This window comes from Cotesia glomerata, unplaced genomic scaffold (genome assembly GCF_020080835.1).
Source record: "Cotesia glomerata isolate CgM1 unplaced genomic scaffold, MPM_Cglom_v2.3 scaffold_39, whole genome shotgun sequence".
Taxonomy (NCBI): domain Eukaryota; kingdom Metazoa; phylum Arthropoda; class Insecta; order Hymenoptera; family Braconidae; genus Cotesia; species Cotesia glomerata.
Window position 1 is genome coordinate 1 of NW_025404006.1, and position 20,019 is coordinate 20,019.

The 20,019-nt window shown below is 34.4% G+C and overlaps 2 protein-coding genes across 3 annotated transcripts; one reads left to right on the plus strand and one right to left on the minus strand.

The window, feature by feature from the left end:
• Positions 1-5: 5 nt before the first annotated feature.
• LOC123274512 (organic cation/carnitine transporter 7-like) lies at positions 6-2,590 on the plus strand (the record flags this gene model as incomplete). Its single annotated transcript, XM_044742154.1, has 7 exons — positions 6-43; positions 131-252; positions 319-557; positions 656-858; positions 1,430-1,692; positions 1,779-2,066; positions 2,136-2,590. Coding segments are annotated over 7 exons (1,215 nt in total), but the record flags the coding sequence as incomplete, so codon positions are not given.
• Positions 2,591-4,645: 2,055 nt separating this feature from the next.
• LOC123274506 (mothers against decapentaplegic homolog 3) lies at positions 4,646-18,304 on the minus strand. Of its 2 annotated transcripts, none has more exons than XM_044742147.1 (6): positions 17,994-18,304; positions 14,998-16,906; positions 13,544-13,603; positions 12,245-12,349; positions 5,835-6,044; positions 4,646-5,534 (listed from the first exon to the last, which is right to left on the minus strand). In XM_044742147.1, the coding sequence occupies exons 2-6, from the start codon at positions 15,992-15,994 to the stop codon at positions 5,173-5,175; spliced, it is 1,734 nt and encodes a 577-aa protein (XP_044598082.1). In that variant the 5' UTR covers positions 15,995-16,906; positions 17,994-18,304; the 3' UTR covers positions 4,646-5,172. The 2 variants fall into 2 exon arrangements, with proteins under 2 accessions (XP_044598082.1, XP_044598083.1); XM_044742148.1 differs by lacking the exon at positions 17,994-18,304 and adding an exon at positions 17,225-17,540.
• Positions 18,305-20,019: the final 1,715 nt, after the last annotated feature.

Genomic DNA, 20,019 nt, shown 5'->3' on the forward strand with positions numbered 1-20,019 from the left:
GCTTTGAGGTTCTCGTTGTCTTCCGAGCATTCGCTGGTTTTTTGTAAGTCTTCCCCCTTACTTTTTAATAAATCTAGTATATAGATTATGTCTATACACATATAAATTATTTATTGTATCTCTTCAACAGAATTGGAGCTCCAGGTTCATTAATTTACAATTATCTTGGTGAATTTCATACATCTAAATTACGTGTTAAGTGCATGTGCATCGTCGGTTTTTGCTGGACATCTGCATCATTATTATTACCAGGTAATTAATTGTCTAATAAATAATCTAAAAAAATAAAATAATTTAATTGATGATACTTTTTTTCAGGTCTGGCGTGGTTCATTATTCCTCTTAAATTTTCATTTGAATTTGCGGGATTTATCTTCAACTCTTGGAGACTTTATCTCGGATTAATTGGAGTCCCAACTTTTGTCCTGGGATTTATTCTTACTATGTACCCGGAAAGTCCTAAGTATTTATTATCTCGTGGTAGAAAACAAGAAGCCCTTGAAATTCTTCGAGAAATCTATGCTGTTAATACTGGGCGAAACAAGTCTGACTATCCTGTCAGTACTGGATTGTTAAAACCAATCAATAATTTATTTTTTTTTTTAATCTAACAACCAATTAGCTGACTTTGTTTTTATTTTTTTAAATGTTTAAGGTAAAGGAATTAAAGATTTCTACTGATGAGATTGATGAGAGAAATAAATTGTCGATTGAAGTGACGATCGATGATGCATCTAATTTACTTGTAATCAAAAGACTATTAAAAGAGGCATGTCGAGAAATAAAAACTTTGACATCTACTCCTCATGTTAAATGGGCACTGCTCTGTTGGACTATTTATTTTACAAATTTATTCGGGTAATTTTATATTTAAATTTTATTACTTTAAATTAATTTTAAAAAAACTTTACTAAAATTAAGACACTTGATCATTTTTTTTAATTTTAATCGAAAAAATTTAGTTGAAAAATTAATGATATTGAAATTTGCAGACGTTTGAAAAATTTTTTTTTTATTATTTAAATTAAAACTGAAAAATATTTTTAGAAAATTTCACTCATTGTTTTTTTTTTTTTAATTTTCTAAAATTGAAATTTAAAAAAAAAATTTTTTGTTATAAATTTTTTAACAAAAAAAATTGTGAAATGTTTGCTAACTTTATTTTAATGAAAAATTACACATATAGAAAATAAAAAAAATAATTCTGTGTAAATTTTTTAAAAATATTTTTTTGATATAAATTTTTTAATAAGAAAAATTGTTAAATTTCTGCTAACTTCATTATAATGAAAAATTACATACAAAAAATGAAAAAAAAAATTATAAGTGTATTAAAAAAAATTTTTTTTTGTTATAAAATTTTTAATAAGAAAAATAAAAAAAATTGTCAGATGTCTTCTAATTAAAATAAAATTACCAACTTAAATAGCTGGTATGGCTTCGGTATATGGATGCCAGAATTACTGAACCGATTTGAAAATTTCTACAAACTCCATCCAAATATTACAACAGCAAGTGTAAGTGAGTTAGTATCACTGAATCAAACATCAACGATACGTAAATATGATTGCGAAAATCACAGTATGAATGAAAAAGTATTTGTTAACACATTAATAATAAATGCTGCGTGTTCAATAGGAAACATAATGTGTATTTACTTATCTAATCATGTAGGACGACGTGCAATTCCTGGTAATTATTCAAATGATTAGATCATCAGTTAATAATTTATCTATTATTACTTACTTTAATTTTTGTTTTTGTTTTTATTTGGACAGTAACAACATTGATTGTCTCTGGAGTTGCTGGAGTAGCTTTGTATTTTATAAGATCGTCCACGCAAATTATAATTGTGTCTGGCATATTTTCAGTAGCAATGACAGCAGCTAATATTGTTTTAAATAGTACTGTTGTTGATATATTTCCAACACATATAAGTGCCCTCGCACTATGTATAAATTCATTCTTTGGACGTATTGGTGCTATCGTTAGTAATATTGCATTTGGAGCACTTGTTGATGTCAATTGCGAAGTGCTGATTTTTCTTGTAGCCTCTATCATTATTGGTAAGCGTTTTAATCAATCAACAATTATTTTTCTATAAATAGATAATTATATTTTTATTTTTATTTCAGTGGGTGCCATGCTAGCATTTTTTCTTCCACCAAAAGACCCTCCCCGGGTTTTAGAGACTTAATTTATATAAATAAAAAAGTTGTTTATTAATTAAAAGTAAATTAAATATTTGATAATAAAAAAGCCATTTTTTAATAGTTAATCTCATGTATTTTTTTTTAAAAAACTTTTTTAAAATTTTTTAGTTTTCATAAAAATCAATAAAATAATCCAGTCAACTTGTTTGATCTTACACATGTATTTACGTAAATTGTTATTTTTTTATTAATTATTTTTTGTCATCAACTGATACTCCAGATAACTGGTATATAGAGCTAATACCAGTAATCTAGGTACATTGCGCGTGCCGCAGTCCTCAACTTTTTTTAAACCTCATGTAGAACAAAGTACAATTAATTTTTTAATTTTTTAGTCAAAAAAAAAAACAAATTTGTTTAGTTAAATTAAATAAAATAATAATTAATCCGGGTCAAATAGAAAAATAACACCCGGTGCAATTTGTTCGTAATCGCGTTTCATTTACTATTTATTTTCGCCAGCCTATTGCTTTAATTTATTGCCGTCTTTAATTCGATGCATCGCATTTTGCGCGATGACGAACAAGACTATGGCGTATTCATTCCTCAATTTTTTTTTTTTTTAATATACACATTACTCTAAACACTGTGTTATAAATAAATATATATACGTATAAATATATATATTTATTATATAATTAATCATATTAATATTTATAATAATAATAAGAATAATAATCAATAATAATCGTAATTGTTACTATTAATATTAATAAAACGTACAATATACAAGAGTAATCCGCTTAATTTAATAATATTTACCAAAATTGCGGACAAATACAATTTTTTTTCCCTCCATTATAAATTTCATCTTTATCATTTGATTGCAACATTTTTTTTATTAAACTTATCAATTAATTAAGTATAAATTTATTATTGCATTATTCCGATGACAAATTTTTTTTTTTTTGGCAGGTATAAAAAGTCAAGGCATAACATTTCACTACAATTAGTCAATTGAACATTAGTTATAAATATTAATTAATAAAAACGGAGGGATTATTTAATCGCTTTTTGTGTATATAGTTCTACGAAAACGGCTGACACAAGAGACTTTAATTTTTTATTTTTTTAATTGGGTAAACAGGCCAGATTTACATGGGCACTGTTCTCTTAGGTATTTTTTCGTGTTTGTCTGTTTTTCTTATATTTTTTTTTTTTAAAGTATCGAATACACGTTTTCGTTGCGTCACAATGTTTATTACTATTAATTTTTGTTTATTACTAAGAGATGGCTTATCAGTCATCATCTTAATTATTAATATTATAATCAACATCATAAAAGGCACAGTGTTTCACAGAGACAATTTTAAGCTGGACATTTAAAATTTATAAACTATTATAAACGATTTTATTAATAATAATATTACAATTTTGTTCGTCAATACAATAAAAATAAAAATTGACAATAAAATAATGAATCTCTCGATGCATCTATTTAAATTAAATGTTAAAAAAAAAAAAAAAAAAAAAAAAAAAATTACAATGTGAGTTTGTATGGTTTGTAATACAGTCTTAAATATTTACCAACGATTGCCGATACCCGAGTTAAATAAATTATTACATGGGCCTAAATACCTGAGAGCCCAAGGTCTTCCCCGTGAAGAATCTTGATGTCAAGTATGGCATACTAGACATCTCGAGACTAAACAAGACTCATCGAGTTAGTAGTACTCTATAGGGAGTTTTCTTATAATTTCCATCGTATCGTATCGTATATTATCGTTATTATTTAGCAATGGCACGGTGACGCAACTCAACCAGTTTTTTTATTATTTTCCTTTTATTAAACTTTATTTTTATATATCTATCTATGTATATATATATATATATTTATATGGATGAAAGCGTAAACCATACATCATGTATAAGATATACAACAATATCGTACAAATAAAACAGTCACGCACTTTTTAAAATAGTCTCAAGACGTTCAGAAGGCAAAAACTGAACCGACTAACCAAGCAAACTTGTTCATCATCGTCCTCATACTTATATACTTTTACACATAACATACTCACTCGCTTTTATTTCTTATTTTCTAGCTCTCTCCCTCGTTCTGTACAAGACACTCACTCATCGACCACATTATATGGCAATTAGCGTCGCGTTTATTGGCATTTTATTTTATTATTATTATTATTATATATATATATATATATATATATATATATATATATATATATATATATATATATATATATATATATATATATATATATATATATATATATATATATATATACGCTGTATAAATAATTTTATTTACAAATGTGTTTATCTTTTCGCAGCTACAAAATCTTAATAAATAAACAAAATATTAAAGCATGAACCGCGATCAACAGTTTTTCCGGAACGCGTCCTATCGTTATTTTATTTAATTATTATTACTACTAATTAAACATTTATTTATTTATAAGTATGTATACAAATTCATGCTCTTGTTTGTTTATTTTTAATCATCTCTTATCCAGCAACGTGTACAATTACGTGATTGCTTCCATTCGCGATACGGAAATGAACTACAGTGAGGTATAAGCCATTCGATTAGGCTAACAACAGAGATAAGTCTCTTTCGTATATCAAATACGATTGACCATTATTTATATAATAATAATTATTGTTAATTATTTTTTTATACAAATTACTTAATATAATATATAATATATATGTATATTTATTTATATATTTATATTACCACGAATTACTGAAATGCGAAGGCAATAAAGAAACAATTGGCTCTGTGTAATGGCTCCAAAGAAATGGGCCGTCTTGCTGGATAATATTATTAATCTTCATTTTTTTTTTGTTGCTGTTATTATCATTATTATTATTATTATTATTATCATTATTAGTTATTACACGAATAATTAATGACGGCCCTCTCTTTGTCATTCCCTCGAACGATGAGGAAGGCACGATCGGTAACGACGTCGACGACGTAAAAGATGTGACAAGATCACCTGCACGGTGCTAATAAAACTTCAAGCCAGCACGGACACGATGTTATCTCTTGTCGCTTGTACCTGGGTCCCCATCCTTTTACGAAGCTTATTCTCACAGAGTACATGTCAACAGGACCACCTGAATTGGCGCCTCCTGCTCCACTTACTCCTCCTCCTTCGCTCCCGTTGCTGTAAGTATAACGTGATGGTAAATTTTTTGCTCGATCGAATATGTTCAAACATGATCCAGGAGGAACACGGTAAACCAATAATGTACGTGACTCCGGATCATCGAGTGTCGGAGAATTTACAAATATTGGATTACTGGATCTGTTGTACGCCCATACACCATCGTCTTCTTGGCTCAATACGAGACCTACAGCAAACAAAATAATAATGAAAATAATAAATTATTTTATAATAGTATAAAAAATAATAATAAAAATATATGTAATATAATAAAAGTAATAACGATTATTATATATTATATAGAGCATTTTTTCACGCAAACAAGCTTAGTCAAACGAGTTCACGATACATGTAAATATAAAAATAAAAAAAAATATAAATTATCGTGTACACGCAAACTACTCGACTACTACTGGCTTAACTATATATACATATAAATACATTTAAAGCCTATATATTTTTATATGTTGGTGTAATATATACATACCTAGACCAATTTTACTGCGTGTAGTTTTAGCATCGTCGACAGAATCGTGGTTCTCAGCAAGACTGGCCAAGCAGAGTCCATCGCCGTCGTGTAACGAGTCAAATACACTTATTGTTGATGACTCCACGGGGTAAAGTCTTCCAACACGACCACCAAGTTCCCAGTAAGCAAGAGTACACCATTCTTTTCGTCGATGCCCGTCACCACGCTCTGTAATAAAACAAAACCAAAAAAAAAAAATAAGAACAAACGTTATTATTAACCATTAAAATAATAGCTTTAATGCTGCGCGGCGATAATATGCCAACGAAAAATACTCAAAAAGAGAAACCAAAGACCTGGAGGATTTTAAGTCCAAGGTTAAGAGTAGAGTCTCAATATAATAAAGATAGAGATGATGATGATGATGGTTCTGTAGTAGGTATAGTGAAGCGGTGGATAGACTGAGAAAAGGAAAGAGAGAGAAAAGTAAAGAAGTGGCTTGTCTGGATGGGCCACTGCGGCCCACGGTTCAACTCGACCCGTTCTTCTACCACCGTCATCATCATCATCATCATCGTGGACTACGGCAATCATCTCATCGTTTTCATCCTGCCGCAACCCGCGCGACCATTGCCGCTCCCGCCCGCCACCGCGCCAACGTTGTAGAAAAACTGCTCGTCTCGCCGCGAAAATTATAATGCTCGACCGAGTGGCGGCGGCCTAACAACCTACGCGGATCACGCAAATTGCATACGGCTGGGACTGTTGCACACATACATATTTTATATTTGTGAATACACACAACTAAACAGAACTCTCTCCCCTCTCTCCTCTCATTTTTAACATCCACATTATTATTATTATTATAATTATTAGTATAATAACGTGAATAACTGTCTTGTAAGAAAATAGTTCCGTAGTTATCTGAATGGTCTTTGCGCTAAATAAAATTTTTATTCACTGTTGATACTCTTGTGTATCTGGAATTTTGGTAATATATATAAATAACCAAGCATATAGACCTCTTTATGACAATATCATGCTTTGTTTGGCCCCCAAGTACCATCGATGATAGTTTATCCAAAGTCTTGTATCTGTAAATATATATATTTAAGTATATGTATATGTATTTGAGGCGCAAGAAGCATTTAACCGTCGCGCGGTGCTTCCATGAGATAAAAATAGATATTACGAGTTTAACACGGCGCCAAGATTGCGGGCTATCGTGATTATTACGTCATCGTGGGACGGAGGAGCGGAGCGCAAGGACGATCGTCGCGGCGGCGGTGGCATCGGCGCCGACGTCCGCCATAATTATTAAACCTCATTGTATCGCTGTATATATGATATCGGTAAAATACGGATGACAATGAGTAAAGTGCTGATTCAAGTAAGTGTCAACACACATATCAACATCGTCATCGTCTTCTTAACTTAATCTTCATCTTAATTTACTGTCACAAGAGTAAAAGTTGTCTCCAAGAAACCAACATGGATTTATATTTATTTTATTGAAAAAGAGCGCAAGACCGCGAAAAGGTCAACCACCCTCAGGTTACGTTAATGATAAGCTCTACCGAACTTCTGTACTTTAGTATAGTCTCTAGGTGGATAATCGAGCGATAGCGTAAATAATAAATTTACGTGATATCTGTATCTGTAGACTGGTATCGCATGTGAAGAGACCGATCTGGCGGCAATTAATTTATCATTGTAAAAAAAAAAAAATAATAAATAAACCAGTGTAAATTATAAATACACATATAATAACATGTAATATATGTTTTATGTTAAACCAGAATATAAAAGCGGTGAGTTGTCGAGTCATATAACACACATGCAGGTGACCTCTGTCCTTCGAACGGCCTTTCCATAGCGTACCGGTACCAGTAACCGGCCGCCCACCTTTAATCTCGACTAGTTTGCGAGGAGCGTGTTGCTCTGTATGCATAAGTATAACAAAACAAACTAAACTAAATTAAACGGATAAAATATAAAATGAAATTAATTTAAAGAGCAGTGTCTTCGTTGTTGATCGTTGGTGTTGGGATTGTCGGTGCGTGGTCGCTGCCGTTGGGAGGTATATAACTCGCTTAAAGACTTGCTAAAAGCTCAACTCTTATCTCCAGCGACCCGTCGTTATCGCGTGACGGACCGGATCGAATCGCAAACGGCCATTGTTGAGACTGTGTTGTGTGTATGCTCCGTTTGGGAGTAGAGTGTGGATAAGGCTATAGGCCTTTTGATACACACTTACACACACTGCTGAGAATTATCCAAGAACGGAGCAGAGTGTGGTGTAGAGCCAGTACGGCAAAACCGATACGATACTTGTTCTTGGGTTAGCATAGCAGGGAGTCATTGACGGCGCGAGCTGAGATATCGGACCCACACCGGTGGAGATACCGTAGTTATACCCTCCAATATAAACTAAAAGATGATTCTACGCCAGTGGAGGCGCCACATACCAGGCGCCGGCGAACCTCTCTCTTCTTACCTCCTCACCCTCCTATCCACAGATTCTCAGAGCTCGACGCTCTTACTACTCTATACTAAACTACACTCTTAGCTTAGCTTTACTTGACTTGGTAAGGCCCGAGGCTGCTAGCCAGCCAGCCAGCCAGCCAGCCAGCCCAACCAACATCCAACGACCAGCAACCGATCCAACCAAAGCTAAGCGCTTTCGGGCTGGCGGCCTACGTGTGTACACACCAAGCTAACCGGGCAATACGCACGTCAATCTTCGATAGAAATGAAAGGAGTAGCTAAAGCAATTGCAACTCTTTGATTTTCCGATGTACATACTTGTACTCCTCATTCTTTATCCCTACAATTACAAATATACATAAATTAAAATGATGATAATTATAATAATAATAATAAATTGTACTTCAATACATACTTATAGACAACCACTCGAGAGTAGTATTTTAAAGAAGAGTGTGTGCCGTTGTTTGTTTGTAATAATAAACCAACTGGCGATATTTCGGTTCTCTTTACTTTGCTCCAGTGCCGACGATAATATATAAGCGTCATAACGTTGAGTGCGTCTGGATATGTATATGTATATGTATATTAAATTAACAAATTACACATATACATACAGGACATATTTAGATAAATATATAAGTGTATATATACACTCGAAACGGCAAGCGTGGTATGGCGCCAAGACACATTCCTCTTTGGCGCTGGATTAACGGCGGACAGCCTGCACCAGCACAATTTTACGTCCGCTTTATACCACTCAGACATATATAACCGATCGCCGACCAAAATAATACCTCCATAAATACTATACGTGCAAGATGCCACTGCGACAACCGCGGTTAAATATTTAACGTCTTAAATATGTAAGCGGCTGAGAAAGAAAGAAAGCTCGCTTGCGAATATCCACGCACGGACATACTAATACATAACGTGTCTGTAGATAGATAAATATATATATTTATATAGGATCAGAGATTAGATCCAAGATGTAAGATCTAATGGAGAGAATAGAGATAAATAAATAGAATAGAGAATATGTACAATATAATACAAGAAATAAGATGAGAAGCGTGGAGAAGAAATAAGAATAAGAGAAAGGAACGACCGGCTGATAAATTAACATGGGCTATGGTATGCCATGCGTAACCGCTGCATTCTCCACAGACTCTACTCATTGATATGAGTTTCCCGGAAAATCCAGGGCTTAACTGGTTACTGGTTGCCCGAATTATACAGCTATATAGTTTTATTATTATTATTATTATTATTATTATAGAGGAAGAGGAGGCGGATAGTAAGCGCGTGCGCTGGCCCATCTTGTACACAAGGCGACCTGTTGCCCGTTCACCTCCTTTTAACTATGTAGACGACACGACCATTCATGTTATATGTTATGTGACTTTAGATGATGGATTTCCACGCGGTTTTGCTGGCTCTGCTCTCAGCTTCTTGGCTTTGCTCTTTACTCTTGCTCTGTTTAGTTATCATACATTACAAGTATGTGTGTTGAGGTCTTCTGCTCCGGTAATTCTTCTCTTCCTAGCTGCTATGTGTGCTTCTTAGCTGCTAAAACTTAACTCCGGTGCTATTTAATCTCGCCCAACTAAACAGATTTATATTTATATATATTGAATAAACGAGTTTTATACAAAGCTGAATTGTGAATCAATGGGAAGTAAAGTAACTTATTTAACTTGTTTCTTCTTCTTCTTATTCTTCTTGTTGTTCTTGTTATTCTCTCTCGGCGACTCGCTCTTCTGACTCGAGTCAAAGGTTTAGTCTGTGTGTGTGAAAATGAATGGATGTATAGAATAAGTTAAGTATAGTAGGATAAACTGAGGTATACAACGGAGACAGAGAGAATGAACGAACAAGAAGGCAAACAGTCGAGGTCGCAAGAGAATACCGACGAGACACGCGGCAGCTGTCTGGCGCCATACAAGCCTGCCCTCCATTTCCTCAAGCCTCTAAAGTCCGTACACTGCATGGTTTAGTGTTATATATATTATATATATGTATATATTTGTGTGCCCCTAACCATGCACCTACCGCTATCCGCTTATTCACCTTTCAGCCCAAAAAATTTCGACCCTCTTGCACACCCATATATAAACCTATTTATTATATTATAAACATACTATTGAATCGATCACGTCGCTATTATGTTACACGGCGCCTAACTTGTTTGATTTATATTACATCCAGTTGATAAATTTGTTAAGAAAATAAAAATAAAAAATTGTCTCACGACTGACATATGTAAAAAGAGAGAGTGAAGACTGTTAACAGCTAGACGTAGACGGAGACTTTCTTTTACTACCTTTTCTTCATTGCCTTTAATAGCAATCGACAAATCATTCAAGTTAAAAGTTTGTTTTAAAATAAATGCTGTGTAAACAGCTTACTTATGAGATGTAATTAGTCTTAATCTTTTCATTAAGGAGGTATTGTGAAAAATCACTTTTCTTACAATATTCCTCAATTTTTGAATACGCGTACTTTTAAGTGTCCTCTATACGAATAAATTTTTTTTAATAGTCCTTGCGGTAGTAATTTTCGAAATATTATCAATTAAAAATCGTACATCTAACATGTATTCCCTATCCTGACCGTAGTTAGAGTGAACATTTTATTGAATAACAACCAAACTTTTCTTAGAATTTTTTTGAAAAACTGAGAATATTTAATTGAAGTTATAACAAGTATTTTCTATCAATAATAACATAAACGAGCGGTATTCATTTTTTTATAAAAAATATTTGAAGTTAGCGACTTACGATATTTTACGTGAGTGGAAGTAAGTGAGCGATAGTCTGTAAAGAGGGGCAGCACTAGTGCGTGAGAAAGAAACCAATAGCCATAACCTATTGGTGTCTTTATTTGCCACGATACCTCCTTAAGGTGTAAGCTCTAAAATTCTCAGACAGACTGAGTTGTTTAAAACGGTAATTTGAGAATAAATTAAGCGCTTTAAATAGAAAAATTTTTATTAACTATTTTGTATGTCGTAAAAAATATTAAAATTTTTTGAGAATTTAATGAGAAATTTTAATCAATAATAAATTATCAGTATGTAACTGGAAAATTTAGATAAAGCTGATAAAAGTTGAATGGATTTACTTTTATGTATAAGTATATAACTGTAGAGACACGAGTGCCTAACGATAATTGCTCGTTTAAATCATTATTTTCTAATGATTATTTTTAAAAGCGCTCATTAAATTCCTGAGTTGTTAAAAATCAGCGGTTAATATGTTTACGTTAGTGAATTCCTGATCAATTTTTTTTTATATTTGCGTATTTTAAATGCAAACAAAATTTCCGCAATTTGTTTCTTTTTTTTATTTACAACTACCCGCGGTAACTGATGAAATAAAAAAGTGTTGACACACTGAAAAAAGGTTTCTTTATATAAATGGTAATTTATGGTTTATTTTATGTAATAAAACTTTTCATCGAAGGAATAATTTACTGAGCTAACAAGTAAATAAATAAATATTTATTTACGATAAATATGACTTTTTTTTTTTCTTTTCTTTTAAATGTTAATAAAAATGTCTATCATCTGAATAAATATGAGCTATATTGCAGTCATCTACAGACTATATTAATATTTGTTACTAATAAATATTTAAAAAAAAAACATAACAATCTATTTACCGTGAACCTTTTAGTCAGTGTATAAATTCCCGGGAGATGGAACTAATTATTTGTCTAATTTTTACCAGCATAACGTCTCCGTCTAGACAGTCGGCTGATAATACTTAAAGACGTTAAAAATTATAAAGCAGAAGCAGACAAAATAGGTGAGACAGGTAGTAAAAATTATTGTGAGTATAATTGTCGGTCAAGGTAGACGAAGGTTGTCGTCAACCTTAATAGCCCGAGAGATTCAAGTTTGAATAACGTCCTTTGTCTAAAAAGGACAATTGCTTTACCTTCTCCGTCGGTGGTGAGCGACTCCGGAAGTCTCGAAGGCACTATAATATTATTCCCACAGTGTCTTGTGTCCGCTGAGTTTGTTTGAATGGCATAAGAAGAAGCTAAAATTAAACAAACAAATAAATAAATTAATTAATATTTTCATTATTATTATTATTATTATTATTATTATTATTATTATTAATATTATTATTATTATTACTAGCAATCTTTCAGTCACTACGTGACTGCCGTGACTTGTGAAATATAAATAAATAAAATTTTGCTTTATTAAATAATGACTTTTGTTAAATTGCACTGTACCTTCTTAACTATTGACATTTTTAAAGATATAAGCTCATCCCGATGTTACACTCATCAAGAGCTTTCATTTGAGTACCTACATGCATTTTGATATATTTTTCATATATACATATATATAAAGATATGAAAAATTGATGTGGGTACTCAAATGAAAGGTCTTGATGAGTGTAACATCAGAATGAGCTTATATCTTTAAAAATGTCAATAGTTCACAAGATACAAAGTAATTTCTTAATTATGTATCTAGAGATAGAGAATTTTCGAATGCAGCCTAAATATTCATCATAATAAATTGACTATTAATGAGAAAGATATGAAACCATGAAACGGCACAACTCTAGACTAAAACTTTTCCAACAATACCAAATTTAACCATAAAAACTCATTTTGTCATATAAAAACACTGGCCACAAAATTTTGCTTATTCTCTTAATAATATAGATTATTATTACTACCACTTATTATTATTTTTATCATCATCATCATCATCATCATCAACGTCGTCTTGCTTGTCGTCATCATCATCATTGCTATTATTATCATTAATATAAAAATAAATATATCGCGACGATATAACAACAATAAAATAATATACAAAAATGACTTCTACCGCAACGGCGACGGATAAAAACATTTAGAGTTTGGTAGTAAGTACATATCATAAAAACAAAGAGATATATAATAATGTGTATACATATCACGTAGTTTACATTCCACGCATTACGTTTAACCAGCGTTTGACCCCCCGCTGATGGCAATTCGTATACATAAACCGTGTGCTGTGCGTATCTTTTAATGTATGCATACATATATGTATATTTATCCATACATGCATACATACAGTATGTATGTATGTGTATGTGTATGTATTATAGAGTCAAGACCGCGAAAAAGTATGTGCGCATAATCGCATCGAGAGCCACCGGCGTACGTGTAATAATAGCCGCTCGCGGGAGAATCCACGACGACTAGGCGCCGCTTAAACAGCTTACCTTCGCATTTTGTTGCACCTCTCTTCGCTGGGATAAGACAATACGGGGGTGGTGGCGACTCTGAAACATAACAACATTATTTATTAATATAAACTTTATTTACTTTTACTATTCTCGATATATATTATCATTATCATATAAATTGCCGGCATGCACACACTGTCCTCATATAAATATAAATTTATTGTAATTATTTAAAATTATATGCAGTCAACAGTTAAGCAAATATAAAATATCTCGTCATGTCATATGTTAAACAAAACATGACCAAATGGAAAATAAAAATAAAGAGAGAGAAAATTATTTAAATAAAAAAAAAAACATTAATAGTCTGAAGGAAGTTTCGGTTGGATTGTCGCGAAAAGAGCCGGTATCCTCGCGCTAGCGCCGGCTGGCTGGCCTCGACAATTAGCTGGCGCCAGCAATGACACGCGGCGTCGGCAACGACGGCGGTATTCCCCCTTCTCTTCGCCTGGTGCTGCTGCTGCTGCTGCTGCTGCTGCTACTCTACGGTCATGCCTGCTTGCCTTCTTGCCTGTAAGCCCGTACCACAGCTTACTCGACTTGTCCTGCTGCTGCTGGTGAACAGTCGCTTACATTAGCTTGCATCGACAACTACGCCATGGAGTATCCAACCCAGCAAGACACATTACATATATATCTATATGCGCCCCACCTCCCTGAAGCCGCCTTTCCCTTTTCTTCCTGCAGTGTATGTCTAACGGACAGTGACTACTATAAACACAATCATAGTTTTCGTCCAAGACTTAATTTTTTTTTTTTTTTCAGTTTAGGATTTTACAAACTGCATTTATTATTGTTTCTTGGTTGGTACTTTTTCCCTTTTTCCCTTGGAAAAATTTTCAAAGTAACATTTCCAGGAATTACAAATTTCTAAGTAGTAAAACCAACCCAAGAAAAATAGACCAGAAGAAGAGCAGCAGAATCTCATCAGCATTTGAATCAGCAGCAGCAGTTGTACCGTCAATAAATACATGGACATGGAAAAAAAAAAGGAAAAGATAATAAATGGGTCTTGGCGGCGACAGTGCAACACAGGTCAGACACGAAAATTTAAAACCAGACAAGGATTATCGAGTAAAAGAAAAATAAGTCTAGACTTTGGTCGTTTTATACCTGCACTGATGCCTATATAATGTACTACCTATTAACGACGGCGACCAGCATACACATGCATAAAATGTACATGTCTGTGTATTTAAGTATCTGTATATGTATACAGTAACATGAAAAGAAAGAGACAGACAGATATACAAAGTTAAACGGGACGAACATTACGTAAAGGAAGTAAGACTGGCGCCACTCGTCGTATGTTGTCTATACATTAGTTAGAATTGACTGCAGTAAATTTAAATACCCACAAATGACGCTAATGAGTGCTGTTAATTAATCTTTAAAAAGCATTTAACTTTAAGAAGATAAATACTACTCACCAGGTTTGCAGAGCCGGCTCCAGTGATAGGGATTGCAGCAAACGTAGGAGGGATCTTTCGTGGAATGACAGAGCGGCAATTTTTTAAGCTGACTCGTGAGAGATATATCAGGCCATCGCCAAATTTGGCAGGAGAGAAGGTGGGCCGCTGATGAAGTTAGCAGGAAATCAGTCCGTGAATTTTCCCCGGTTAAGCAGCGTTCGTCGTCGCCCGCGGCGGCACCAGTAAGAGCGAGGCTAGAAGACTCGTCCAGAAGCTGGGTGTCTTTGTTGTAGCCCTGGTGCAGCTCGCAGCGGCGACACCTTGATCGTACGCGAGGAAATTGTCGGTGCGAGTGACGGTGTCTTAAAGGATGATGATGCCGGGATTTTCGCTTGGAATTGCGACGCCGGTAAGGATCCGGCTGCTGATCCCCATTGGTGATGTCCAGCTGAGAAGAAGAGTTGTGAATGGGTCTACGGGCGACGAGAACACACGAGCCGAGATCGGCGCCGCAACTCTCTATGGCCATGAGCAGCATCTCCAGCTGGTTTTCCTTGAGAGTCTTGAGAAGCTCTTTGCACCGGTTCAAACGCTCCCGGGCTTCTCTCTCAATCTTATCGTTAAGACTGTCCTCTTTACTATCCTCGAGCTCGTCTTCGTTGTTGTCCTCCTCGTCGTCTTCGTCACTCTCGTCCTGGGAATCGGCTCCTCCACAGCAGACCTGGTGGATTTTAGGGCCACTCCCGCCACCCCCGGATGAAGATGTCTGTCGTTTGGCTTGTGGTTGACTTACTGGCACAGTTCCTCTGGACCCCGGTAGCGATGATACCGTTTTACCGGATCCACCCACTACCGTGTCGGAGCAAGCTGATGCCTCTGCTAATATGTTACTCACGCGAGCAATGTGTTGCGACGTATTCTCTTGAGTCTCACATTCGGTTTCATACTCCCGACAGACTTGAGCCTTTAACAGACGTTTAGTCAGTATCGTCCGTTTGCTCCAGAACATGAACATGAAACACGAGAATACGTTTGTGCATTTGGGGGCCAGTACTTTACAACTAAGCGACAATAAGATGATAAACCGACACACCTGAAACGGTGTGTTTAATAATTTGTTCACAATTTTTTTACACCTAGCTACACCAGGAAGAGATGATATTCTAATAATTATAATTATAATTACTATAATAATATTAATAACAGTTAAAATAATAGTATTAATGATTAAGTTGACTCAGGAACACACGTTAATGCCGACAGACCAGAGCGAGCACGTTGTCGGACTACCGGCGATGAGGAAGATCGTTGTACCGTCGCTGGGCCACGGTCGTATGCTCAAAATAGCGTGTGATGATGCTCTCTGGAACCAACGAGCTATCAAACTTCTTTTTATCTTCATACAAGTTAACTTTATCTCCAACTTTAATTCTTTTCACAGCAACACCAGCATCAGCAGCAGCAGCAGTCTCTTGAATGGGAAAATAAAAATGAGTTTTAGTTTTACTGTGACGATAAACTTCTAGTTGTATTGCTTCTGCGCTACGGCCAGCTGTTGCTTCTCCACTACCACCGATGCTAACTGATGCGCTAATAAATCGCTTCTTCTTGTTCTCCTCCTCGTTCTTGTACGCGTTCGTGTTCTCCGCGTTATCCTCCTCGTCGTCGTGGCTGTCGGTGGTTTGGCACCGCATAACACTGATTTACAACAATCACTCATTCGTTTTCGACTAACAGCGATTGACATAATTCCTCGAATCCACTTTAGTAATCATAGTTTATTGCTTCCTTTGGTAACTCTTTTTAAATAATCTTTTAAAAACTTTACTCGTACAACTTTTAAAAAACTTTACACACGTCGCACTAAGGTACACTCTCGTATCTCACCGGTTAGCTTGGCCTTGTCTTTCTCTTTCTTGCTCCTCCACTTGAAAAATAACAAAATAAATACAATTATTATTTTTTAAATTTACAAAAATACAATGATATTAAAGTTAGCAGTCACTTAACTATTTTTTAATTTTTTTTAACAAAAAAATTTGTTCCAAAAAATTATTTTAAAAAAATTGCATTTTTAATTTTTGTAAATTTCTACACGTCAATTATTTTGGCCGTAATTTATTTGTTAAAAAACTTCTTAAAATTATCAAATATATGCTAAATTAATTTTCATAAAAATACACACACGTTTTTAAATTAAAATTAAATTAAATTAAATCCAACAAACTAACATATAGATACATACTATGAATTTGTATCAAAATATCAACATAGATACATATCATAACATCAGTCTGTGTCTATATATTATATATTACATACTTAAATATAATTTATAAATTAATAGAATTGTATTGTCTGGTAATTTATAAGCTACGTTGTCTTTACTAAACAAAAATGATGATCCGTCCGGTGGATCGTGCGAGTGAAAACAACTACAGCGGCTACGACGATGGTACACACACACATGGTAGTAAATATATGGGATAGGTATTCCCCGCGCGCGCAACACGCGAGTCAACCAACAAGTATGTACTAGTCAACTACTTGACGACGTTTAAACCGACAAGAGAGGTCGACGCGTGTCGAGTGCACCGACGTCGCGACGCCGCCGCGTTCGCAATCGCATTCGCCACTTTATATATGGATACATATAAAAAAGCATATATTCAATTTCACATACACACTCACAACAATCGACTCTCTCTGTCACTCAAACTCCAACTCACACACTCTCTTCTTTCTTCATTTTTTCTTCTACTCTCTCGCTCGCTCCCTCTTTTAACCGATCAGTTGTTTGCGATTCAACACAATCGCGATAAATGTCGTCAAGAAGAAATTAAACTCTCGTCTTAACCGCTACCACTCGAAAAGACTAAATGATAGCCAATATAAGTGTACTTTTAAATATATATCAATATCTACAATACAACAAAAACAACAACTGCAATAATAAAAGTAATATAAATGCTAATAATACTAATAATAATAATAAGTAACAAGTATATGCTTACATTTAACTTTAATTATTAATTAATAAAATAAATAATAATAAACACTTTAAATATTTAAGATGAAATCACGTCTTTGGTGTCTTGATTAATAATAATCATTCGACTAAAATTCAACGTACTGAATAATAAATAAAAATAAAAATAATAAAACAAAATAAAAATAAAAAAAACACGTCCGAACACACACAATTCAGTGTGTAAGAATACTGGCGATAAATAAAAAGCGGCAGATACACACTGGTCAAAAGCTCGGACTTTACTAGCGGCACACACGAGGTCCAGGGCCGTCACGAGCCTTCTCTCCCCTCTCCGGGTCACAGTTAATACTATACACACTGTATAATACATATACTCTGTACTATATAGACTGTAGAGGCGCTAACTTACACATTGAAAAAGGGAGCGCGCGCGCACACTTAAAAACATTAAAAACTTTGGTGAGCACACGCACAATGATAAACACCGTAGTAGTCCATACAGTTCCCATTAACACACGGCAGACAATTATGAGTTTGTTGTGTGTATGTCCTGTCTGTGCAATACAATGCAGTACAACTACTATTCCAATTACATATACCAAAACATGGCCGTTCTTTTTCTCTCTTCGCTCTTTGGTCTGCCGAGTAGTATAAAAGTATAAAACACACTACACTGGTTAACTTTTTACTCGTTACTTTACTCTCTGCGTGCTCTGCACTCTTCACTCACTCGCTAGCTCTAAGCCCTGTCATTGTGTCTCTCTCTCAGGTTATTAGTACCCTCGATCCTCACTCACGACGCTAGCTGGCTTCCGTTCTCCAGCATGGCGCTCTCTTCTCTGGTTGAAAAAATTTTTGGCGGTACTTAAATCCCCCTAAAAAAAAAAAGAGAAAAAAAAAAACAATTATTCAAGCATTAAAGAATAAGTACAAGTATTGTTTATTATTATTTTTTAGCTGAAGCAAGTAGCCGCTTAGAATGCACGAGGTTGAGATGTTAAATTTAAAATAAATAAAAAGGATTCAGAATCCCGATATGACTAGAATACATTAGTAATTTATCGTTATTATTTATCGTAAATGTATTTAGTGTGTGATTTGAATGACGATAAAAATAAGTAAAGTCGTTTGGACTTTGATTTTTACGAGCGATTGAATTGCACAAATAAATAGATGGCGCCTTTACTTGGATGATTAGTTGTTAAGCTGAGCTGGGAGGGGCGAACGATTGGCGCCACAGTTACAACCGTGGATACTCAATATAGGTATTATATATATATATATGTGTTATGTTGTATAGAAGTATATTGAAGAACTTTGGATGATGAGGAACCGAGGAGGTAAGGGGACCAAAAAAACAAGGAAAGAGATAAGTGGGGGCGAAAAGAAAGGCATTCGTAGGTCGTCGCTCATAAATTGGCTAATTTTAGAAAACGAGTTTCCAACAGGGAGCTGCTGCTCTTGCCGTTGCTCTGCTGATGCTGCTGCTTAAACGAGATTTTGTAATGGTTGCAAACGTGACGCGATCCACGATCCAATGATTAACAATATTACTTGCTGTTAATTTTATTGCTCTGTATGCATTCAGTCTCCTGAGCTTGCTGGTGTAAAAACCGATTGTATGCTCAATATTACACACCAGAAGAATGAGGTACCATTGATAATTCAATCAAAATACCTGCAAATGATGATTAATTTTAATTAGCATTCTTCTGTATCCTTATCTCCTAAATCATATCTTTTAATTTTTCATAAAACTTACTTTAGGTGATTTAGTTCTGTCAACCAAATGAATTATCGCGGATTTTGAGTTATACGGAACTCGTTATGAAAAATGAAATAAGAGAAAACCGCAAATGGTTGTAGAGTATTGGGACAAATCGTACGAGCAGAAGAACCCGGTTTGACTGGTGCCGATGTAACTTGGCATCCCCTATTTGTAAGGGTGGTATAGGCGCCGCATGTTGGGAAGTTGGCGCCGTTTGCCATTCTTGCCTCGCAGATACAGGCGCCTTCTCCCCCGCTTTGATGGCTCCAACAAAACTTCC